The following is a 25,857-nucleotide window of genomic DNA, read 5'->3' as shown; positions in this document are numbered from 1 at the left end:
CCTGTCTGCAGACACAGCGGCGCATGTTTAGCTATTGTTCTGCATCTGGGAAATGTAGCCAGACACAGTTTTGCAAATCAGACTCACGCAAGAGCCTCAGAGGATGACAGCCAACCCAAAGCACTGCGCCTGAGCCTCGAATCAATCAATTCCTGTGTCCTCTTCACTTATCCTTACAGAGCTCAGGATGTCAACAGGGAGCCTGCCAGGACCCTAGAAGCTCGTATTTGACATACGCCAATGATGATGACAAGAACAAAGCTGTCTCTGCGTTAAAAGGTGGTAAGAAATCATACACACCCAGAAATGTTTCAAACTTTAGTCCCCAGTTTGGCCTGTATGAGTCCAGTTCAATCAGTCTGTTCCCATTTAAACGTCCCACTGATTTGCCTACCAAATGTTTTAGCCATTATCTCATCCAGCCCAGCCAAAATGATCCCCTGTTGACACAAAGTAATGAATAACCTACTACCAGACTTACAGGAGGACTGGAGGTCAGGAAGAGCGTCATAAAGCCGAAGGGGTTTCAGCCTTAAATACATTACATCATGTTGGGAAAGGATTTACAAATTAGATATAGTCTGTCAACTGTAGCTTTCATCATCTCAAAAGGTGGGCGCATTCTTGTCCTGATTGATCCAAACGCACCTTAATGAGCCACAAATGTGACTGCGCGGCCTTGGAGTTTTACAGATGAATTTCAGTGAATGTGGTGTTTGTGGAAATTCCAAACAACCTTCGCTCTGCAGCTCCCGGGGATTTCACAGTTTTACTGGAGTACATCCCAGCTGTCATTTGGCAAAACAGCAGGCCAACCTTGCACAGTATTCATTCCCAACTTGGCAGATATTTCACTAAAATATCACCAGGTGTGAAAATCTTTTGGATCACAGAAAACTGAGAGGAAACCTCAATATGCAGAGGAAGTATTGATTTCTAAAATAGTTATTTTTTACATAATAATTAAGTAATTCATCTTCGGCATATGCTTTATTGATACCTAAGGATTCTTAATTCTGTTTGATAAAAGATAGATAAGGATAAATCATGTACTGGTAATAAAATGGTTATGGTAGAACAGGGGTGGGATTAAATCAATTTGCTTCCTTCCACTCCCTTTTAAGCAATATTTAATTTTATATCTAATTATCCTAAATTTGATACGTCATTGTATGAATGTATAACTGATGATTTTAATGTTTGTTGTGTATTATTCTTATTTGATTTGCTTGAAATAAACCATTTCAAATATAAATCAATCAATAAATAAAAGTACATCCAAACTAGAGTTTTTGAACTGTAGTCTTTTCCTGATCAGTTTTCCGTTATTGGAGGTGAGCAAAACAGACATGTACTTGTATGTAACCTTCAGTATTTATTACACAATGAGCTTTTTTTAGTCTTACAAAAAATGTAAACATGTAAATAACAGTGGGTTAAACTCTTTAGTCCAGACAAAACAAAGAAAATGACTTTTCCAAGTCATTTTCTAAATACGTGCAGCCAGTGCTGAACTTTTTTCTTGTGTCTGCTATGACTGGAGTAAGGGTCAGGGTTAGGTTACTCCATGTGACCAATAACACCATTTAACATTGAATGCACTTAAAATATATAAGAACCATGCAGCAAAGTGCATCTTGACAGCATGGCCAACATGAATTACCATCATTTTTTGTGTCAGTCACACGTAATAACGCGTGAATAACATCAGCCTTAAAGGAGTCAAACTAAAAATCTCGGAAACTGGTCTGGTAAACATCTGTACTTATTTCCTGAAAGTCAACAGAATCTTGTTTTCTCTACTCATTCCTGCCCTTTACCTCAGTGAATTTAAAGTAGTTCTTATTTCTCTGCTAAGCAAATACAAACTTTCCATTTTTCTCTGTACTCAAATGTTTTTGTTGTTTCTTCCGTCTGTTTGGTATTTGTGTGTAAAGTAACGTTGTCTGTGATTGGCTATCATGAAACATGACACTGTCCCAAGCCAATCATAATAAATTATCCCTTTCTGACAAAAAGTCACTGTATACCACAACACGGACGATCAATACGGGATGTTTTTTTTAACTTTGAACAAAAAATAAATATTTTAAAAAGTCGTCTAGACTTAGTTTTTTAAACTGAAAAAAGTTTCACCTCGTATCCAAAAGGCTTTTATCCATTTTCATGTGGAATTCTTCCTTCATCCAAGTGTTTTGGCTACAATTAATAATATTAAATAAGAGTTTATTATTAAAACAACAAAAATACATTTTATTCATTTTTTTCTTAATGTAGAAAACATTTATGTTCAAAAAAGGTCAATTTTAAGCAAAACAAAAGTTGTGTTTGGCTGCATTTTTATGGAGACTGAGAAGTCATTTAACCTCATTTGAGTTGTGCAAAAATCTTAAAATTGTCACCGTTTCAGCTGCTAACAAAGTATTTCACATTCCCTAATACATTTTTTCTTAAGTCGAGTCATAGTAAGTCTATTTCCTTTAACATTTCATGTTAGAAAAGATCTTAACCTGATTATTGGTAATTTGTGTTTTCAATTCCTGATTTTATGCTTTTCCACCTCCTCTGTTCATTGGTCTCCATCAGGAAAAAAGAAAAGAAAAAGAAAAGTCACCTACAAAAGCTGCTGTTTCAGCCTCTGAATGAGTGGATAATGACGGCCTTTCCACTGCATTTTGGTCTGCAGGAGGCTGAATGGAGTGCACCATTACGAGTGGTGATTTTTGCTGATTTCCTTCTGAACTGCCAGTGTCCTTGTGAGCATCTGTCAGAGCTGCTGGGGATGAAGTGGCGCCAGAAGAAAGCGCAAAGCATGGCAAAGAATTCCCACGGATAGAGTTTAAGATAATCACGGCGTCAGAAAAAAAAGACTTAGGCACCTAAAAGGAATTCAATTCTCTCCCATTTGACTTCTAACCATTAAGATTCCTACATAGAAATGGGATTTCAGGTCTTCCAGAGGATCCTTTTATCCGCCTGTTCTGCTTTTGTTATATCTTGGCGCTGATCAGATATGAGAGGACATTGAAAAAGTACAGGAGGGTGCATGACTGGTAGTATATTACAAGCACGCCATGACAGAAGATATACCGTACAATGATAAAGTGAAAGAGGAAGCAGTGTAGGCTCTGCACTGGGACTGAAACACATGGAGAAAAAGGAAATGGAAAGTAAAATGTCTGTCCAATTCTTGCAGTTATTACAGTTCAGGTGGTTTTATTTGTAATTTCTTTCCAGACCAAGAATGTAACTGTTTAAATTTCCTTTCTATCTAAATGCATGACTCTAAAAAGTCGATCCAGAGGTTCAAACAGTATCTGATTACATAAGTATCGGATAACATTTATGAGACCTAAAGAAGCACACAAACAATGCTATTGATGTGCAATCCCTACTCCAGAGACTTGGCTTCCAAATATATGCTACCATTCTGCATCATAGACCTTTATGCACTGGATGGATAATCTCTTAATTTACCCATAGGAATACTCGCATCGCATTTGTATTGATTTTATTTATAAAAGCAATATTACCGTATTTTCTGCAGTTAGGGCGTATCAGATTATAAAGCGCACTGTCACTGAAGGGTCGTTTTTTGAAATGATCTCATATATAAGGCCCACCGAACTCTAAAGCGAGACATAGAAGGAATGTGCCTTAACCAAGAAGGTTTTAAAAGTACGATTGAAAAAATAAAGTGCTGTTAATTTCCAACATTGCTAAATGTAGCTTTTCCAGAAATGTTAAACTGCTCAGGAGCCTGAACGTTGTTTGAACTGCTACAAAGCACCGCAATCCGCATTTTTATGTGATACTGGCAGCGACGTGGCCCAGAGTTTCGATTCGGTATCATCCCAAAGAGAAACTAAGTGGTACATGTCTCATAACAACAAAAGCTTTGGTGAGGTCTAGAGCTGCTCAAAGAGGCTCAGTTGCTGCCAACTATCGGTGGAAAATAGGAGTCAGATGCTAAAGGACGCTCAAAGATAAATGAATAAAAATCATTTTGACAGCATTTAAATCGATACAAAGGAAATATTGCGATATATTTCACCAATTTGATTTCTCCCAACACTCCTACTTTACAGTAGTGAAGTCTCCACTTCAATCAGCATGACTCAGCTGATTCTATTGCTGAACCTTCTTTGTGTTGTGCTAATGCTACACAATATTAATGTAAAATGTTGCATATCGAGGCAAAATCGATATGAAAAGCAGGTTATCTCCAGTGGAGAATCATTTTACGCAAAATAAAATTCAAAATTTCAATGTTTTTATTGTTAGAACCATTGAAATGATATTGTGGTGTTATAAATTAGATGTAGTCAAAAAAAAAAGGAGGGGGGGGGGAGACGAAGTGCTTTTTAAAGACCCGCTTCATCCAATCAAAGCGTTCTTAGATGTATTTTAAATATGATTATGCCATTTATGAAAAAAATCTGTCTTTTTCTAGAACATAGTTTCTGCATTGTTGCTTCTCGACAATTGAAATAAATAAATACATAAGTTTCTCTATTTATGTCCTCTGAGAATAACAGATGAATAGTTGCTTACAAACGACCCCAGCCTTATCTGTGCAAATGTAATCTTTCAAGGCAGCAATTTTCAGGAAAGAGGTTGGAACCCAGGGTCAGACCTCATAACTTACATTTTAGTAAAGAAAAGGAAAACAGGACTTGCATGAATCTGGGCTAAAGATGTCCTGAATGGATTCAGTGTTTTTTGTAGTCAGACACTTTAGCTATCATTTTTGCCATGTTTTTTCGATGGTTAAAGGAATAAAATGCCATTTCTAGACTCCTAACTGTGTTGTAAAAGCTTTATCACAAAACTGAACTCATATCTTAGAATAATACATTGTTCTAGGAAAGTGCTAAAGTTTAGGAGTCTAAGATTCTTTATAACCTGATTTTTTTTTATTTAAAAAAAAAAAACAGTTTGCAGTTTGAAAACAGTTTAAAGTAGGTAGAGCATAAGTTCTTTTGCAGAAACAAAAAAAATGAAATGATAAGTTATAGTTTAAATTAGTGCTGCATGATCTGAGGAAAACTTGCGATATTAGTGATCAATATGTGATGACGATATAACACGAGATACATGAACAAATAGCAAAACAATCAAAAACATTATTTCCATTTCACTGAAACAGTTTAGTCAGTGTTACTTTAATTATACTTCAAATAACCCTGGTCTACATAGAAGGCAATCATCTAACATAAAAGAGCTCCATCCGATTGGTCAACAACGTGAAGGAGTCCATCTGATTGGTCAAATGCATAAATGGATTTGTTTGAGTTGTTAAATAATTTTAGCTGCCATGAGATTGTTTTAGCACATTTAAAGTAACCATTTATCAGGATGGTCGCCGTCTTTCGCGGTATTCGTATTGCGCAGCTCGATATCGCGATAATACATTTGCGATTTATTATGCAAGCCTAGTTTTGATGAAATATCTTGATCTCTATTAATATTTCATTTACAGTCAGTGCAGAGTTTTCAGTACTTACTTTTCATGACATGACAGTGTAAGATAAGTTTTACTGTAAAACATCATTCTTACATTATTAATCTTTATTTCACAAGTACAAGCACTTCCACAGCTATATTAGGTATTTAAGATTTGTTAACTTTACGTTTTTGTATGTCTGTAAAGACTCTCACTTTATGCTTTTGTATGAATAAAAATTAATATGTGGTAAAATCCAAAATACTTTTACTGTATCTTTTTATCTATAAAATTCATCCCCAGCATTGCTGCAGAAGAAGAAATATGGAGTGTATAATCAAAACTAATGATGCGAAGGCAGCAGAGCTGAAGTTGTGGTGACGCATCTGCAAGGAGGATAAAGATTTTGAATTATGGGTCCGGTTTAACTCTTTGCTCCATCAGGGGAGCTGTGGGTTAATGAGGTATGTGTGTTTAATTCCCTCTACACCACTTACGGGGGCTTTGAGAAAGCCACTGAACCTGAACGTCTGCTGGGAGTTTCCTGTTCGGCCAAGGACAATAAAGCTGCGGTTGAACCGAGGGGTCTCCGGTCAGGAATTTGGAAGGAAAACGAACAATGACCGTCAGAAATCAAAGTACAATTTTCCAAAGTGTTTAGTAAATTATGTGATGTATTACAAACCGTGTACAGAAGCTAAGACGTAAAGAGAAAGTGAAACTTTGAGAGATGCTAACTGTGAACAGGGTTTCCTCAGTGACTCCACGCCCACACACAGCAGGGGTCATCTTTACAGCTCCACATCAATTTTTCATGTCTTATACCCTTAGCTCTATCTGTGGGCTGCACGCCATATTTCTTTTCCTTCTTTTTTTTCATGAGAGCTTGTGGAGAAAAGAAAACCTAGGCAGAATTTCTAGCCTGAATTAAAGTCCAGACTTTCCTCAGAGAACAGCTCTCCTCTGCATCTGCAGATGTATTCGACGTCCTTATAAAGAGACTTGAACTCATTGTTTTTCTGTAAAAAAAGAAGTAAATGGTATTTCTCAAAACGTGCACAATTTAAAGAAAGGTAAAGTGTTTATCATATGTCACCCATTCAGAAGTAGAACTGTTTGTTTTAAAAACTAGAAATTTTAATATTTTAAAGTTAATTAAAACTGAGGGAAAAATGCATTCATGCAAATTAATTTGACTTTTTTTTCTTTTTACTGGAAATCTCAACGCATTAAAAATGTCCAAAAGTTTTCTGGAATTCTGCTGGAATTTGAGGTCATGGTTGCCTGGCTAACACACAGCATTACTAAAAAAACACATTAATTTTTTACATATTTGCACATGTAGGCTGGACACTTCCTTTTATGGAGTGAAAATAGTCTCAAAATATTTGAGTTGCAATTAATTTGTAACTTTTTTCATCCTGTTCGTGTGTAACTTTGGATTTGTGAGGGCATAATACTTAATTTGTAACTGCATTGTGGTGTAGTGGTTAGCCCCCTTACCTCACAGCGAGTAGGCCCTGGTTCAAAGCTGAGACCTTTCTGTAGGGAGTTTGAATGCATGTCATATGACTCTAAAATGCCCCTTTTGTTTGACAGTATGTGGTTCAGTGGTCTTGCAATGGCTTGGAAACCATCCAGGACTAACTCTGCTTTCACCAAAAAGTAGCTGGGATAGGCTCTAGGAACCTCACGACCCTGTCCAGGAACAAGAGTAGGATGAAGAATGGACAGAGAAGGATGGTAGGATGCTTTACGTAGTCATTTAGACTGAACAGTCTATGTACCATGTGTTGAAGTTGGATTGAGAAGATTATACAGGTCTGGACCCCCAGCTCCAGGTTTGGATGCACAGTTACACACTGAACAGGAGGATGTGAGATAACTTAAACAAAAAAAGAAGGTGTGACACCAGATGCTTGTTGGTAATGACTGGAACATCTTGTTTTAAACTCAAGATGATTAGCTCAAGACTGAACGATGGCCTGTTAATGACACCTAATTTGTGTTAAGTGTCCTCACAGTGAGGTCTTTGTGTCAAGGCTGTTGAAAGCTATGGAGCACAAGTCCAATCAACCTGTGTCATCTACTCTCAAACCTATTGAGGAAACCAAAGAGGTTCTATTGGACCAGTTGCACTACCAGGCTGATGGGTTTTGGTCCAATAAAGATTGTTGAAGAGTGATCAGTTAAAAATTGTGAAAATCTTATTGAAAATAGACATTCTTGAGAAGAGGAACAGAATTAGAAACATCTTCAAAGAAAGATAAAAGACAGCCTTGATGATGGTTCTACCAAGGTGAACACAAGCAGCATGCCTGAACCCAGCATTTTCAGATGTGCTGCTGAAGTAGGAAGGAGGCTTTTATTAGTTGTCACAACTCCTTCTTTTTGATGAAGAAGAGACCAGAATAGAGTTGTAAAGGCTTGTTATGTGGAGCTACTTCAGAGACACAACTGACACTTTCTTTGACGTCCTCAGGGAAGACAGGGTTGTTGTTTTTCTTCAGGCTGGCAGATATGTTCTTTTTGATTTCAACATACAGCAGATTGATTTTGGAATCAGTCTTAATGCTTGGGGCCTATTAGCTTGTAGAATACAACAGCTGTGCATCAGCATCCACTGCGACACGCTCTGACAGCTTTTGTTGCTGCTGTCAGTAACACGGTGACGGCAAACCCTTCTGGTAATTTACAAACAACGCTCTTTAGGTAATTACTCCCTGACCCCAACCCTAAGTACAGCAGACGCGAACGGTAATACACAAGAACCGATGCAATGGATGGAAATGACTAAATTAAGGGTTTATAACAAATTTGTTATTGGATGACCTCATTTGCTTAAGGTGTAGTTTGGTGAGAGCCCAGGGCACTTCCTGTTTATGGACGTAAATCACCTTTATGAATACATTGTGAGACTGGAACTACAGGTAAGGAGGGGCTTGCACGATACACTGCCTAGTAGAATCACATAAAAACAGATTGAGCTGCACTGAGTTGCCAGTAATGCACTTTTACCATTTTGAATTCTGGCAGGAGGGAACCCAGTGGAAGGAGGTACGGGTTCACAAGATTTATTAACAGAAAATTGCCACCAATCGTGGAAAAAAAGCACCAGGGACCAGAAAACAAACAACTAAAAGAATCAATGCAAAGTCTACAGAGTAAAAAACCTACTGTATTGTAAGATGCTCTGATACCAAGGACGTCTCTTGGAAGGGTGCGGGACATCTAGGTGACGTAACAGCCAACATGCACAGAACCAAACCAAATAAGAAACGCAGGAACCAAAAGACACGGGGCAAACCATAACATTATTTGGGTGGGTTCTAACTGCTGGTCTGCTTTGCTGGATCTAGTTTGTGAAATCTCAGGTTTTCGGAACATCACATCTGTCCAACAACTGTAGAGCTGCGTTTAATATAAGGACTGGTTCCTAAATCAACCTGGAGGTATGTTTTTATTTAATATTTAGTTATACATTTGAACAATTTAACTCTATATTTAAGAGTTGTCGATTCGCCTTTTGCAGTAAGTCCATTAACCCTTTACTTTGTAGACGTTATACGGCACAAGTTTTTGAGTTGAACCAAGCTTCAGTACTGAAGTTAACAAAATATCTAAAATAAATATAGAATCTAAAGAGGTGGACTTTAAAACCCCACAGAACTGACCAACACAATCCAGTTCAGCTCATTTCATCTGTAAACAAAGAAAATTCAGTTGTCCTGACAGTTTTATGTCTTACTTAAAGTTAACTCCTTGACTTATTTACTCATTTTAATCATTTGTTCACATCAGGGTCCTAGGATGACCCAATGCTAGTGTTAACGCTTGAAAACGTGCACTCAGGCACAAACAAACCCAGAAAAACAAATTTCTACACACAAGTAAGCATCTACTTGAAACGTTTTACTAAAAGACATAGAAATATGCATATTTAGCCATGGCAATGTAATATTTTGTTACAGAAATAATACTAACAATGCTTAAATAAACGAATAAATGTAATACTTGATTTGTGTTGAACATTTTTTTTTGTTTGAAGCAGTTACATTTGGTCCTGAATGCAACTTGAAGCTGTCACTTCCCATCACTTTCTTCAAAGAGACTTTTATTGGAGTTTTCCTTTTTTTCTATGTGTTTAAATATTCATCTTGGTCGTCTCAGAAATAGCCTTGCATAACACCAAAGAGCCCATGTTTATTTAAAACTCCTTCTGTATGCAGCTCCTCGCTTCTTCTTCTGCTTAAAAGCAGCTGAGTTTGGTCATTCCTTGTCCTGCTTCTGCTGATGTGTGGAGCTCTCTGATTGGTCGGAGGTAACCTCCACTTGCATACAAGCACAAATGCTGCTGGCACAGAAAAAAATGAACAGAAAACTGTTGAACACATATGTTTTGGTTTTTGACCAAATTAAAGTAGATATTTTGAAATCGTGTTTTAGGGGGGGGTTACCAAAAGCCAAATTTAACAAAAGATCACAGTTCAATTCCAAATGTACTAAATTTAATTCAAACTCATAACAGTTTAAAGTAATTAAGGAATTAAATTAATTTAAAATAAAATAAATTAGCAAGAGTTGATTGTTCACACTGATTTCATGGTTATAACATAGTTAATCCAGTGGTTTGCAATAAATCGGAAAGTTTGTGACACACATCTTTGAATAGGAGGCATCAGCAGGAAAGTAAGGCTGACACATTTGGTTCACTTTAAGTGAACCAGAGTTTATTTCCCCCAATAATCCGGAACAAATCTTCAGTCTGAACATGCCCAAGTGGATCCTGAACCACTCTCTGACCATCCTTGAAGGTGGTTTCGGTTTGTCTGTAGCCGACGTAAACAGCGTAGGAATTAAGCAAAATATGCGTCTTGGACAAATTTAAAGCAACGATTGTCGTGTTATTACACAGAAAAAAGGGTCCAACTGTTTACTTGTTAGAACGTTTCATTTATCACCACTGAAAATGCTTCTTACATGCTTTTCTGTCTCGTTACGCAGCACACACGCTGCTGTGACGTTCTGAAAGCTACCTAGTAGTTTCCTTAACAGAATTCTCCTAATAAATAATGCTATAAGACCACAACAATAAGATTCATTGAAATGTGGTCAGGCGAATGCAGTCTCATGCAAGCATCCTCAAGCACATATGGCACGTCTCTTTGCCAGTAACTGCCTTGCAACATAACTCCGCCATACCATAGTAACTTGTATGAAGTGTTTAAAACTGATAATCGACATATAAAGTTTTAATAAGTTAACTATTCAGATAGGAATTGTAAAACGCAGGACATCCGTCTTTCTCTTGATGTTTTGAGCCGCCCTCGTAGTTCCTGGCCATTGACTGAAGAGATTTTTAGTCACGTTCTGCACTATAAACCTAAATAAAAATGAAATAAAAATAAACTTTGTTTCTTTGACATCTCCAGGGGCAACTCTACTGATCCAAACAATATGTGAAGGATCTCCTTCTCAGCCATGAATCATGACATCAGTGTGCACATTTTTGGGTGTTGGGTTGTGGTGTAGACCAGTGTTTTTCAAGCAGTGTGGGAGATGGTCAGGTGTGCCGTGGGAAATTGCCCTCATTAACTGATCTAAAAACATTTACCATCTCCAGGATATCAGCTCTGTGTTCATCCAAACAGGCCCTGAGAAAACACTGAGGAGTTAGGAATATAAAAGATCATAAATACTTTTTTCTTTGAGTTTATTTGATTAAATCAAAGATATTTTGATAAGACAGACAGTACCGCGATCTAGCCATAGCTTCAGACATTTTCGGAAAAGTCCCGCCCCTTTAACTATCTCCACCAATCATTCTTGGAGGCTTAATCACACATCAGTCTGACCAATCAGAAGTGGTTAAAGTCTTCACTTCCTTGTTCTGGTTTAGCTCGTAAAGTCGCTCAGTTCTAACAAAAATACCAGCTAAAGCTCGTCTTTAGCGGTGTAGCTTTCCACAGAATCTGGTGTCAGACCGTAAAAAAAGTGAACAAAACAATGAAGCTCAGAGAAGCGAGTCTGTTGCGTTCAGCGGCTGTTTGCACTACATCTCCCATGAGGCATTGGGTTAAAGTGACAGCGTCTCAGTGCCCAATGAGTCTTCCTTTGATGTTTTGAAACCCCAACGAACACACATCAAACAGTTTTTAAATCTTCTAACTTAACTTTTATTACATCTTTTGGAAAAAACAGCTGCAACTTCCAGCTTTTTCTGCCACAATTTCTGCCAGGCCTTGCAAAGTGGAACCAAACGCCTTAACATCTCACCGGGTAATTCAGATAAACCTGATCTCAAAGGAGACACACCTCTTATAAAAATAAAAATAAAACTGAACAAAATGGATAAATTGGTAGAACAAGCCCTTAATGTAAGCTATAAGTACATCTATATATATATATATATATATATATATATATATATTTACTTCTGTTTAAAAAAAAAGCATTACTCTTATTTCGAGCTCGCCACCTCTTGGTAACTTCCGCCAAATCTCAAGTATAAACCGCCTGCTACCTCAGAGATCCCTCAGCAGTCCTTCGCCTCTTTCTAACGCCTCACTTTGCTGCCTCCTAATTCTTAGCAAAGAAAGGCAAAAATATCTACAGATTGGTCAACTTTACAGAAATATCCCATAAATGAAGGAATTTTTTTTCTTTTTCTGCCACAATTATCACAAAAATGCATGTGAGATTGCGGAGGGGCTGTAGATCAATACAGAGTTCCTCTTGTTTTTTTTTTCGTTAGTTTTTTTGGATGCTGGTGTGCCACAGGATTTTTGTCAAGGTTAAAGTGTGCCATGGCTCAAAAAACGTTGAAAAACACTGGTGTGGGGCGATGAGTCATCCGAAAGTGTTGGTTTTATAACAGGGATGTTCAGGTGTTGCTGTCTTTCCTTTCTGACTATAGTCTTGGGTGACGTAGACGTCTGTCCGTGATGCGAGGAGTCAGAAAATATAATGTTCGGGTGGTCCGCCACCCTGCCTGAACCAACCAGTGAGCAGATAGTGGCAACCCAACTGATCCAATCTTTGAGGATTGAATTCTGGGCCTTGAATAATGATATCCGTGTGCACATTTTTGGTATTGGGTTGCAGTATAGTGTGATGAGTCATCCTAAATGTTGGTTTTATTGGTTTTTACAGGAAGGTTCAGGTCTTTATGTTGGAACCTTCATCATAGTTGGGTAAACTTTGGGTGGCTCGGATGTCTGTCTGCGATAAAATGAGTCAAAAATAAGAGCATATTCACCAACCAGTGAACAGATAGTGGCAACCCAGCAGATCCAAACAATCTTTAAAGGATCCTATTCTCAGCCATGAATTACGATAACAATGTAAACATTTTGGAGGGAAGTGAATGGGCGATGAGTCATCCTCGAGTGTAGCTTTTATAACAAATTTTAGAACTTTCATCATTGTGAGTAGCCTTTTTGACAATAATTGGGTAAATCTTGGATGGCGTGGACATCTGTCTTCACTTTAAGGAGTCAAAAATCAGACATCGGGGAGGTCTGCCACCCTGCCTGTGCCAACCAGTGAACAGACATGGCAACCCAATCTATGAAGGATCTAATTCTGCACCGTGAGTTATGATGTCAATGTGCCCATTTTTGGAGGGGTTGGATATGATGAGTCATCCTAAAATGTTGGTTTTTGTATAACATATGTTTGTGTTTCAACCTTGTGGTTATGATTTTGGCCTTTGTGACAACAGGTGGGTAAATCCTGGGGGTCTCTGTGGTTTAAGGTGTCAAGAATCAGACGTTGGGGTGGTCTGCCACCCTGCCTGTACCAACCAGTGACTGTGGAGCTCGACACAACCCCCTCCTCCATTTGATGAATCCAAAGCTGAAGGTCCACCTGCTGCAGGAGCGTGTTTACAAGTTTCCTCCAATGCTCCCAAAAATAACCATCAGTTAACCAGCGCCACCTCCACTTTCCCTCCTCCTCCTCCTCCTCCAACCTCGCCACATGGTTAAGTGTAGAAACGAGGCGCCGCCGCCGCGAGAGCTGGAGAGGCAGACGGCAGGCACGCACGCACCGCACCGCGCCGGCTCGTCGCTTCTGCAGCCGGTGCAGCGGCGAAGGAGATCCGCGGCTCGCTCTGCGTCCCTCGGCGGCGGATGACATGGGACCGCAGGGGTTCGTCTCAGTTGCCTGACGCGTGATGCATCCCTGATCCGTCTGCGTGTCTGCGCGTCCGCCCGTCTCTAGAATTGCTGCAGTGCTTTTTTTTTGTCCTTCTCCAGCTGTTGTGCGCGCAGATCAGTGTGTGCGTGCGTGCGCGAAGGCGCGCATGCATGGCGGCGTAAATTCTCTTAGGGATCGTGGCGGAGCCGGGGAAGGGAGTCGGATGTCACATGTGCTTCATCGGAGGAGACGGGGCATCTGCGAGCTGGATTGGCGTGGAGGATGCTGCGGCAAGTGATTCACAGAGGACTCAAGGCTTCCTTCTACTGGCTGGGCTTGTTCGTTAGTAGGCATCCCGTTTTCTTCCTCACGGTCCCCGCAGTCCTCACCATCATCTTCGGATCCACCGTGCTGAGCCGATTCAAGCCGGAGCGGGACCTGGAGGTGCTGGTCGCGCCGACGCACAGCCTCGCCAAGATCGAGCGGAGTCTCGCCAACAGCCTGTTTCCCATTGACCGGTCGAAGCACAAGCTGTACTCGGATTTGCACACCCCGGGCAGATATGGCAGGCTGATCCTGCTGGCCAAGTCCGGGGGGAACATCCTGGAGCTGGCCGATCAGGTTCTGCAGGTCCACAAGCAGGTGCTGGAGCTGCGCGTCAACTACAAGGGATTCAACTACACGTTCGCGCACCTCTGCGTCCTGAGCCACAGGGACAAGCGCTGCCTGCTGGATGATATCATCACCATCTTCGAGGATATCAGGCAAGCGGTGCTGTCCAACAGCACTTTCCATAAGGTGCCCCTGAGCTACCCCAACACCACGCTGAAGGTGAGGCGCGCTTCTCCTTAATGCTTATCTGCAGAGCCAGGCCGTGCACCCCCATAAGTGCAGCATCACAGCCCCCCCACTCCCTTTATAATTTCTGAATGAACACTCGCATTCAGTCATGCTGCAGACTGCTGCATGGATCAACCGGTGAGGAAACCCCCCCAGTAACACAGTTTTCAGCCCCCCCCCCTCCCTCCACGCTGCAGGTGAATTGATTGGCTGCAAACTGGAAAAACTGCTTCCACTCTAACACACAGGGAGATCCTGGCATCTTTTTGGGGGGGTTTTGTTTGTTTCTCCTTGTTGCAGTGTCTCCCTCTGGCTTTCCTGTACATGCACATGCTGACTGACCCCCCCCCCCTCTGCATGCATCTGCACGAACCTTATCTGGTTAAGTCTGACAGATCCTGCAGCTTCTTCATTCCCATGGAAACATCCATGCAGCAGCCGCATCTGCTCCTATGCATGAAGTTCAAACATTTGCAATGTTTCTCACTAAAATTAAAAAAAAAGTCCCAATCATAAACCACAAAACTGTTTATTTTTCTAACCTTTACATTTTCTTAAAATGCTCAAAAATGTTTATTTATTTGGGTCAGTTAGACCTGATTTAGGTTAAATATCAGAAAAACAGCTTTTAAAAATGTAGATTGTTCATTGGGTTTTATGACTTTGCAGATCAATTATACTTTTAAAGTGACCTAAAATGGAAACCAGGCATGTGGTTTTAACCTTTGACACCTAAAATTTAACGGACTGCCACTTCTTTCTTGTTTTATTTCAATTTATTTTATTTTTCGCAGCTTCCTTCTGGCATTCTGACTGACCCCCACCCCCTCACCCCCCTTTCCTCCTCTATGCATCTGCACGAACCCTGTTAACTCTGACAGATCCTGCAGCTTCTTCATTCCCATGGAAAGATCAACCACAAGCACATCGCCTTCTATTCAGGAAGTTTAAAAATTTGCAATAAAAAAACATAATAATCCCGTCATACACCACAAACAGTTTGTATACCTTTTTTTAACCCTCATAGCCTCAACCCGTAAGACCCTAGACCAATTTTTCCTTAAACATTACATTTATTTTTAGGAGGGTTATTATTTATTTATTTATTTATTTATTTGCCTTCATAAAAGTAAAGAATCCTTTTGTTTGAGATCAAGTTTTTCCAAATTCCCTAAATGACTAAGTGCTTTTGATTGTTCAGAACATTACAAATCAGTATAAAGTGATGGAATAAAAATCACAAACCTAAATTTTTCAAGATGTGAGGCAAAATATTTATAAAATTGAACGCAAACACAGTAAAATACTGTTTAAAATAAAAATAAACAATAAAAACTACAATTTTTGTAGAATACCTTTATATACATAAAGTGATTTTGGTGTCACTTCTGTTGGCCGATCTCAGGTTTTTGTGGATGTGGAACCGGTTTCTATCCAGTTTGACACGTTTCTGTTCACATTGCATCACTTAAAATTGGAACTACTTTTCTTCCAAAGTAACTTCTGGGTGATCATGTTTCCGTTTTTTGTTTGCTGCATCTGTTTGGAGCTTGAGGTCCAAAGTTCAAATCAAATCCAATCAAATCAAACTTTATCTCTAAATAATAATGCTTTAGGCATTTGTGGGCTGCATATTTTACAGAAGCACAAGAAAAGAGCTAACAAATCTTCTCTGAACTGTTATTAATGCGGCCTTTGGACATATAGGTGTCTATGAATGTGTGGAGGTTCTACAAAACGTTTATAATGCAGCAGTTCTCACTTTTGGTTCAAGGTTAACATGAGTTTTCATAGCTCCCAAACACACAAAATGAAGCAAAACTGGTGATGATGCACAACAGACTTTAATTTTGAAGAGATGACCCCTAATATCTTGCTAAGTTGGACTGTTGAAATTGATGGCTTCATCTTTGTCAGAGGAAAATACGGCCACCACCAGAAACATCTGTCAAAGTTACAAACGTGTGTTAAAATTTGTCAGTTATGGTAAAAATTGATTCAATACCTAAGTTGCTCATTTTTATTTAAAAAAAAATAATTAGTGTGAGAAATAAATTAATTACATATTCAAAAAAAACAAGTGTCTGGACTCTTTGATAAATAATCAATATTTTTAAGGTAAAATGAGTTTATGTTTCTATTTTCATGCAAGAGATTTTTTTTCTGCCTCTTTTTAGATTAAATCCTATAATTTATGTGGTGTACACTTTCGTTGCGCTGCAGAAAGCTTTTTTTTTATCCTTTCATCGTTCAGACCTCTTTTGTATTCTGATCTTTGCATCATACAGTCAGGCGCAACATCTGTGGTTCTTTAAAACATCTGTAATTTAATTGCTAGAGATTTATGACAAACAACCTTCAAGAAAATGAAGAAAATAGTTTGGTTTGGTTACGAAAGGGAAGATTTTCTGCAGAAGCAGATGATGCCTCGTTGCCGTCTGAAATTCTCCTTTTGGATTTTTTTTGTTTTGCTTTCTGGGCAAAGAAATCTTTAAATAACTACAAGCCCTTCTCTGTAAACCGTCTTTGTCTGTGTTAGCTCTGTTGGTGGTTGTTAGATTTTTGATCCATGTACTGAGTCTGAGGATGACACAAAGTAGCGCTTTTCCAGATTGTTCACTCTGAGTTCTTTGCTTCTGTCACAGGAACAGGAACATTGCACTCAGTGTGAGCGTTGGCAGGAGTTGTGAGGCAGTGAAGTACGTGAAAGTTTCTTTGATAAAGCTAATGTTCTCTCTATTAGAATCCCTAAAATCTCAGATTGTGGGATTTTAATCCTTAATTTTGTTAGGAATACCAATATTTGGTTTATTCTATTGCAATAAAATAACAAATATTTCAAGTTTTGTTCTTGCAAAAGTTCTGAAAACATCATTATAATAAATCTGTCTTTCCATTTCCGTGACATAAAAACTCATTTCAGTAACCAAACAATCAAATAGTTTCTACAACCAATCATTTTTATAATTCCATTTTTATTTTATTTTTTCTTTACCTTGAAATCTTTTGGCACATTTTTGCGCCTGATGCCTGACCCCCACGGTGGGATCAATAAAGTTAAATCTAATCTTTTTTATCAAACATTTTACAATGATTTTAGAATTAATCAACATTTTTAAATTAAAAATTTAACATTTTAACAAAATATTATAGAAGAAATATATTATATATATTAAACATATTATAGAACAAAATATTTTTTAACAAAATAAAACACTTAAAACCTAGATATACAAATGCTAGTTGGGGCTTTTTTTTCCTTCTTTTGAGCCATCCGGGAATTTATTCATGTCTTCCTGGTTTTTCTTACACTTTTTTAGTATCTTTAATGGTAATAATTTTCAGTTATGAAACATGCTGTCGTTTGGATTTCTGTTTTCCTCTCTGTGTTTCAGTTTGTGTTCACTACAGCTAATAGTTTAACCTAATTAACCCCCACCGTGTGTTTAAGCCCACAGTTGTAGTTAGTCATTGTCAACTCCCTCTGCGTGTCGTCCTCGGTTTAGTCACGGTTTTAGGTTTGTTACATTTATTTCTTGATGTTGTTTGTTCTGCTTTAGTTTTAGCAGCTGTCAGCCTGGCTTTTGTTTTATAATCGTGTGTCTGTTTAGACAAATTCCGTTTTTTCTTTTTGTTAAATTTAGTGTCTTTGTTAGGGCTGTGGAGGCGATCCAGTTCAATTCATGAATCAATGATTCACAGATCAAACCTTGATTTTTGTAATTATATGTATTGGGTTTGAATAATTGCTATTTGAGGGTAGTAGTAGTACAACCTTGGTTTTCAATATTAGTTAAAAACCAAATTACTCGTAACTCTAAGGAAGTATACAGACTGGGAAAATCTTTGGTTCCTGATTGAGTCCCGAACTTTATGTCTAGACTGGCATCAAGTGCGGAGCGTCTCCTTTGTCACGTTCATTAAACAATTGGAATGGTTACATCACCTTTGTCACGTCTGCATCAGATGTCTGTTTCTACGCAGCACAAGCACCAAAGATTTCTCCTTGCGACACCTAAATAAAACAGATCATGGATATCCGGGTATTCGTACCCTACTGGGGGTCTTGGCTGTGCAGGAGCCCAGTTTTAGCATCCTGATTGGTAGGATTTGTTCTAGTAATCACAGATGAGAGCAGAACTGTCTGCCTTTCTTCAGACAAAGAAAAATATTATTATTGGTTCTTCTAAATACCTTAAAGAGCATCTCCTGCTGGAATACCGGTAGTACTTTATTTTTTATTTTTTTTTAAAAGGCTTTTGCCATATTTCCTGTGTATCTCTGTAGCATTGTTTTGGTGCTCATTCACATTTAACACACAGCTCTACATTTCAGGCACCTTTATGAGAGCCAGTGAGGCATGTTAATATGCTAATCTGCTAATTAGTAAGAACAGGAGGATGTTTTGGAAGAAAAAACACCATGCTTTCATCAGGTATACAGATAAAGGTTTAGGAATGTGCCATTGGTGCGATTTCAAGTTTTCTTGATTTTTGAGAAAAATTTGTAGAAAATTCAGTTTGGTCATAAACTCAAATGTTTCTCCTTTAAGTATTTAAAAGATGTATGATCAAATGTTATAATGAGAGGTTTTCCCGGACAAACCCCCGCTGTCCTCCACAACGTGCAGTATGTCAGTCGCTTCCACATCTCGCCTCCATCCTAACACTCGGTTCCTCCTGCAGAGTTCTTGGTGAAGTCGCCCCCCCCCTTCCAGTCGTCCTGGCACTGAATCAGTCACTCTCTACTTTCTGCGTTTCGGAGTTTTCTCCCCGCCTGCTCGTCTGACGAGCTGTCTGGGATAATTCATTTGCCTGACTTCTTCTGCCTCGTCCCACTCTTTGATGTCACAACTGGGATTTATTTCTGTGCTTGTCGTAGAAGACGCAGCCTTTCTACCAAGCAAAGAAAAAAACAGGAAAAAAAAGTCCTACATTTTGCTGAGCTTACCTTTGCACCTCAGAGATGATGCCTAAAATACACACAGTCGTTTTGCTCTGTTGTATGTTCAACATGGTGATGTGTGAAAGTGGCAGGAAAATAAAAATACTTATAAATAAATAATAATCCATCCAGCATTTCTATATGAAGGACCAGGAGGAATAACAGCCCGGCTTTTTGATGATTAATAATAAACAATGACTTTCATTTAAAGATGAAATAAATATTTGTAGACAGAAATACTATTGTTGAAGTACTGACTCGGGGAGGATATTAAGACTTAATGTGCATGAACACATCTGGAAAGACTTAGAGCAAATTGGCTCTGCAATCCTGTGAATCGCGTTTGCTGTGGTCAGTCAGAAGCTAACCCTGACGCTCTTGATTTAACACCTTTGACCCATACCCAACTGACTGATAGCATTTTGACTAAATTGATGCTAAGTACACTGGCAGGAGTTTGCTCCGCCCACTGTAACAGGGCTACAGAGATGACTAACTACTGGTCAGAGTTCACCCATTGGTCCACCCACCTGTCAATAAAAACACGCCCATAACAATGTTGAAATCTAAGCTTCACATTAAAGTGACCAACAATTTTTGAAAACCATATATACACAAAGACATATCATTTTGGTGCAAATTTTAAGTTTTTAGATGGAAATGAAAAATAGAATGCTTTCTTTTTGAAACCAGCCTCCAGCAGCTTTTTGAGGAACTGCAACATTTATTATGTTTGTGTCAAATGCAGTAATTCTAGTTGGGGAAATTGGTCTGCACCAATCAGACCTTCTGAAGAAACAAACTTTGGTACCAAAAAGAGCAGTGTGAAAGCATCTTGAGAGCATATGTTTGGATGACACAGACTTTAAGGACAACCAAAGAAATCCCTGACTGGAATCACTTTGTGGTACTATCAGTCATTCCCTTTTTGCTGTGCCTTTATCCACCGTCAACCCTCAATGTATCACTATAGTTCCCGCTGACATCTATATCTTGTCAATAAGAACAGAAATAGAAAGCAAAGTGGAACTGCAGAGACGGAAGCTGTTGCCCTGATTATGTCTCATTCTACACATCAGAGTCTGAAAGACTTCCTTTTCAGTGCAAAATATAAGACCACACTGCTGTGAGAGTTGAGATTCCTTTAAAATGCTTTAGATGAGTTGCAGAGTCAGTGGTCAACTGTGTAAAGCTTTGTTATTTTACATAACCGAAAGTGGAGTCAGGTCCCTGTGGGATACCTTGTATTACCTAAGTAATCACATTACATAAACACACTCGTACCTTGCAGTGAAATGACACACGCTTTTAGCAGAGCAGGAGTCTACCAGCCAGAAAGGATGTGACACATGAGTATGCAGAAATATTTATTTTTAACGTGAAAAATTTTACCAAACAGCGTTTGCTGCAATAGAAACAATGCTAAAAATGAAAACAATAATATAAACATCATGCATTACACTTAAAATAATTGCTGTCATGGTATGAAAAAAATGAAATTTTGAAACCGACTTTCTACATTTATGGGAAATAGTCATACATTTTTTAGATTGGCACAGACACATATGCATTTTTTATACCAGTGTTATGTAACATTTTGCTATGTTAAAAGAGTTCATGGCCAAAGCCAACACACTCAGTTGGAATCCTGCCAATGCATGTTCCTTACCAAAGTGACACTTTTTTGAGATTGTCTGTTGGTATAAGATTTATATTGATCAAAAAAAAAAAACCAACACAAATTTCTTTATATTTTATGCTTTGTTCTATATATTCCTAGATGTGATTTGGAGAAGAGATATTGAAACTTTACCATCACCGGCAACGTCCAGATAACACACTTCCTTTGACTTACCGTAACTCTGACCGTTTACGGCATCAACACAAATCAGCAGAAATTGGCGCAAAGAAAAGCAGCTTTGCAACAATATTTAACACATCACTAATGGAAAGTTTTGCATTTCTGTGCATAGCTGCTTTTCTGCACTTCAGATGCTGTTGGAATTACATTATTGAATAAACGGTTGAAGAGTTACGGTAGTCGAAAGAATTTCAACACTGGAGCTAAAGCTCCTGTGTTTAAGGGTTAAACTGTGTTTTTTTTTTCTAGGAACCAGTTAAACATATTTGTTTATGAATGTTTTACTTTGATTTAAGTTAATACCAGATTGGTCTGGATTCTCTACAGGATGGCCGCGTATCTTTCATCGGACACCAGCTGGGCGGTGTCTCATTCTCTCCTAACACTCGGGACCAGCAGGTCAAGTTTGCTCGGGCCGTCCAGATCACCTACTATCTCCGAAACAATGGACCTGCAGTGCAGGATATTATCGGAGAGCGCTGGGAAAATGAGTTCTGTGCCCTGGTTAGCAAGCTGTCTACAACTGGGGCACCTCAAACTCCTGACCAGCTCCATATCCAGCCGCTCACCTCCTTCAGCTTGTGGCGGGACTTCCATCAGACTGGTATACTGGCCAAAGGGGAGGTGCTGGTCAGCTTGGTTTTGGTGCTCCTGGCTGCCACCATCTCCAGCTCCATGCGGGACTGTCTAAGGGGGAAGCCGTTTCTCGGCCTGTTGGGTGTGTTGACGATTTGTATTGCCAACGTGACGGCCGCAGGGATCTTCTTCATCTCGGATGGAAAGTTTAACTCCACATTGCTGGGAATTCCTTTCTTTGCCATGGGTGAGTAAACGATGACTTCTGGTGTGTCTGCTGATTGAATAAAAATAACAGTAATAATCAGTTATAACAACTCTTCTTCAAATCTTGTCAGTAGCAGATAAAGATAATGAAAACAATTTTCAAGGGCTTGTGCAGAACTACAGTGTCATTTAAATAGATGCTCTGATCAAAGCTTTTTTCAAGGTGTTTCCCTTTACTTTACAACCAGCTTGTCTGCTGTAGCACTAAAGTGTATCAGTCACTGCTACCTAAGAAAACCCATAATAATTTCCATCTAAAACAAGTTAAAAGGGTTTTCTTATTAAGGGCCATGTCTTATTTAAAAAGTAATGATAAGCTTGGTAGTTGCACCCCCATCTGATTGCTTGGAAGGTATTTGCTAAATTTTTTAGGCTAAAGGTCGGAGTAGCTTCTGTTAAGCTTGCTATGTAAGCTGGCTCTATCACGTTTGGGGGGCAAAAGTTTCTGAACCAATTCACCAATCCCGACATAATGCTGTGTCCAGAAAAAACGCGATTCACACGTCAAATGCAGGTATGCTGCCTCTTTTGACGAGAGTCAAATACGATGCTTAAATGTGTTCATAAACTAAACTCTCCTGTCTCGTGTGGGAGAAGCTACCTTTAAGTGTTTAGTCTTATCAATACACGGAAGCATTCACTGTATATCTCATCTCCAATGCATTAAGACACGGATGATGTTGATAGATCGGGTTTATTTATTCTGAAGAGCTTTTACAGATTTTTGCCTTCTACTTCATGAGCTAGCATCTGAATGACGGCCGCTTTCAGCGGTACTTCTGTGTCTCTCTAACCTGGTTTGATAAATTGCTGTCTCGCATTAGTCAGAGGAAGGGAAAATACAAACAAGAATAGTAATGAATACCAAATAAGAAAAATGTATAAAGTTCACGGGGACAATGATCAGATTCTCTTGCATGTTTGTTTTGGACAGCGCTTCTTCATCTGTGTTGCTGTCAGTAGCAAACACTAATACATACCTACAGTGCCCTCTAGCGGTTGTTAGTGGAAAACAGCCGCTAAAGGGCATCTGTTTGTTAGTGGGAAAATAACAGATATGTGAGCCTTTTTTTATTTTTTAAGTTACTCTTGAGTATAAGTCACACCCCTGGCCAAAATATGCAACAAAAAAAAGAAAAACGTATGTTCCTAAAAACGCGGTAAGCCAAAGTTCTGTTTAAAAATATCTCTACTGTTTAAACAGACAAGTAAAAGTGCAACGCACCAAAAAAAAAAACTAAGGTCCCAGTTTGCCAAAATCCACTTTAACTAGCATTGCCTTTACTACCAGGCCTCTAGGAGTCTTTACCTTATACAAGTTATCTTTTGAAAAATGCAATTATTCAGCTCTAATGTGTACCCACTTTTGCACATAGGTATGAAAGATCAATAGGCATTATTTACAGATAGGATATAAAACATATGTTGAAAATATGCCCCCAGCAACTTTTTTGTTTTGTTGAGGGCATTGGCAAGGATTTCATTTTTTTTTTAAAGAGAATAAAGTACAAATATTTAAAAGGTATACAATTATTTTTAAAAAAGTTCTAGCACTGTTTCAAATTTATGTATTACTGTAAAAGGAAAACAAACTTGAAAGAGTGTCAAAACATGCTAAATTTAGAGGAAGCACTACAAAATAAAGGAGGCGCTGTTATCTTTTAATAATAGGAAAGCATAACAAAGACAGTAATGTCATTGAGCTTTTGATGTGAATCCCCCCCCCCCCCCTCTTTCATTTGCTGCACACGCTTTCAGAGTTGCATTTCCCTGTGCGTTCGTAAGGTCACAGCATCCCCGGAGCTTTGATACAACCCCCGCTGCAGGGAGGCTGGCATAACTGAAGTTTAAGTAAGACTCAGGAGGCAGGATCGCCTACTTTTGACCTAGAGGCGTAATGACCTGGGATGCAATGGTGAGAGAAGCTAAAAAAGAATGTCAAGGAGAAAAAAACGAGGAAAAAAATGCATGTGACAGGAAAGGAGGATACAGAAGGAAAGGAGGAGTAAAGTGAGAAGAGAGAGAGAAAGAAAATGACTCATAGTGAGAAAAGCAAAGAAGTTTACGGAAAGAAAAGGACTTTTGTAAGATAAAGTCTAGCAGGGGCTAGATTGTTGCCAGCCCCCATAGACTCCCCTATCACTATACCAACGCCACAGCCATGCAGACCCTGAGGACTGGATGGAAACCAGATTCCCAGTTTGTCAACAAGGCAGCAAATTTAAATCTGTAGATGTTTTTGTGGATCAAATCAGACAACTCTTGTGGGATGAAAAAAAATATAATACTTTGAATCAGGAAAGTCCGACCTGCAAATATTGCTAATATTTTGGTGGCTTGTCATATTATAAAGTATATGAGAACAACTTTTTATCTGTGATGCTACTTTCACACCAGGCTCAGAAATGTGCATTCGAGCGACCACCTTCAATGAAAAGTCTAAATAAACACGCACGTATGTGTGTTTTGCACTCCTGTGTTCACGTATCGCTACTCAGGTTTTACGTCCATTTTCGGGTTCTAAGCACAAAACTCATAACAATTTAATGTGCGCTGAAAGTGAAACCAGTCAAACTTTGACCAATCAGGGACTCAGCTTTGGTAGTGACATATACTTTGACCTATCCTTTTCAAAACAGGGAAGTGCCAACTGGTTTAAAATCGGACATGAAGTGACATCAATAACTGCCATTTGTGACCTGACGGAATTAAATGACACCAAGTCTTTCATAAATTGGAATGAAGCTGTGAAAGAAAGAGCCCAGAGCAAAATTTAACATTTTTCACCAATCCTCTTCCAACTGTGAATACGTCCACCAGCATCGGGTAGACCTATGAGAACACCCCATGTCAAAAGCGCATGCAAAAACTCGTTCAGCATGTTCTTGAACGCACCACATGCCGAGCGTGTATGTAGCATTAGAGGTTCAAAGATTCCTGCAAAAGTGAAGATTTTCACTTTTTTTTTTCATTTGAGTGAGTCTTAAATAATTTCACATTAGCTTGTTTGATCAGTTTGTCTCCAATAATAATAATAATAATAATAAACTTTATTTATATAGCACTTTTCGAAATCCAGATTACAAAGTGCTGTACAGTTAATATGAGACAAAATCAGTGTTAAAAACAGTTTCCAGTATGGAGAAATAAAACCAGCACACATATGAGATGGTGATAGTGGTTAGAATCAATAAAATAGATAAATCAGTAAAATCAATAAAATCAATAAAATACAATGTTTAGATTTAAGAACCAATAGTAATGCTCTTCATTTGGGAAACTGTAAGTTAGAAAATCTTTGAAAGGGAAAAAAGTTGGTTTTGGTTCCTGCTAGAACTGGTCATAGCAAAATCGTATACAACATGCAAGGTTTAGTGAAGGTGAAGTACTGTAGATGAGAGGCAGGTGCATCATACAAATTTATAATTTTTCACCCCCCCTAATTAATCATTTTCATGATGTCCCTCAAAGGAACTGCAAGACACACCTGCAATCCCCATAAGAAGCTCTATTTTATTAATCATTTGACAGCCAATGATGCGCATCTTCTTTACACGTTCTTGGAGCAGCAGAAGGAGTACGCTAAAACCTGTTGTCACGGGTATGCCTTAGATGCATCGTCAAACAACTTTGCTCAAGCAGAAGCATCCAGTCATTAGAGCATCCATCGACACAGACCTCAGATTTATCATTGTGGGGATATTCACCGTAGACCTAATTATCTCATCTCCATGCAGTCGCGTTGGTTTGTTCTGGTTCCCTTCATCCCTTCTGTGGAGACCAC

The 25,857-nt window shown here is 38.8% G+C and overlaps 1 protein-coding gene across 1 annotated transcript in view; it reads left to right on the top strand.

The window, feature by feature from the left end:
- Positions 1-12,206: 12,206 nt before the first annotated feature.
- Positions 12,207-25,857, top strand: part of LOC101157748 (patched domain-containing protein 1) — a 37,416-nt gene continuing 23,765 nt past the window's right edge. Inside the window, 3 exon segments of the mRNA XM_004083640.4 lie at positions 12,207-13,860; positions 13,862-14,416; positions 21,558-22,053. Of these exon segments, the coding sequence (XP_004083688.2) occupies positions 13,816-13,860; positions 13,862-14,416; positions 21,558-22,053 (1,096 nt within the window). The 5' untranslated portion in view covers positions 12,207-13,815.

The sequence above is a fragment of the Oryzias latipes genome, chromosome 24 (assembly GCF_002234675.1).
Source record: "Oryzias latipes chromosome 24, ASM223467v1".
Classification (NCBI taxonomy): domain Eukaryota; kingdom Metazoa; phylum Chordata; class Actinopteri; order Beloniformes; family Adrianichthyidae; genus Oryzias; species Oryzias latipes.
Note: the sequence above shows the minus strand (reverse complement) of the source record. Positions and strands in the feature narration are given on the sequence as shown.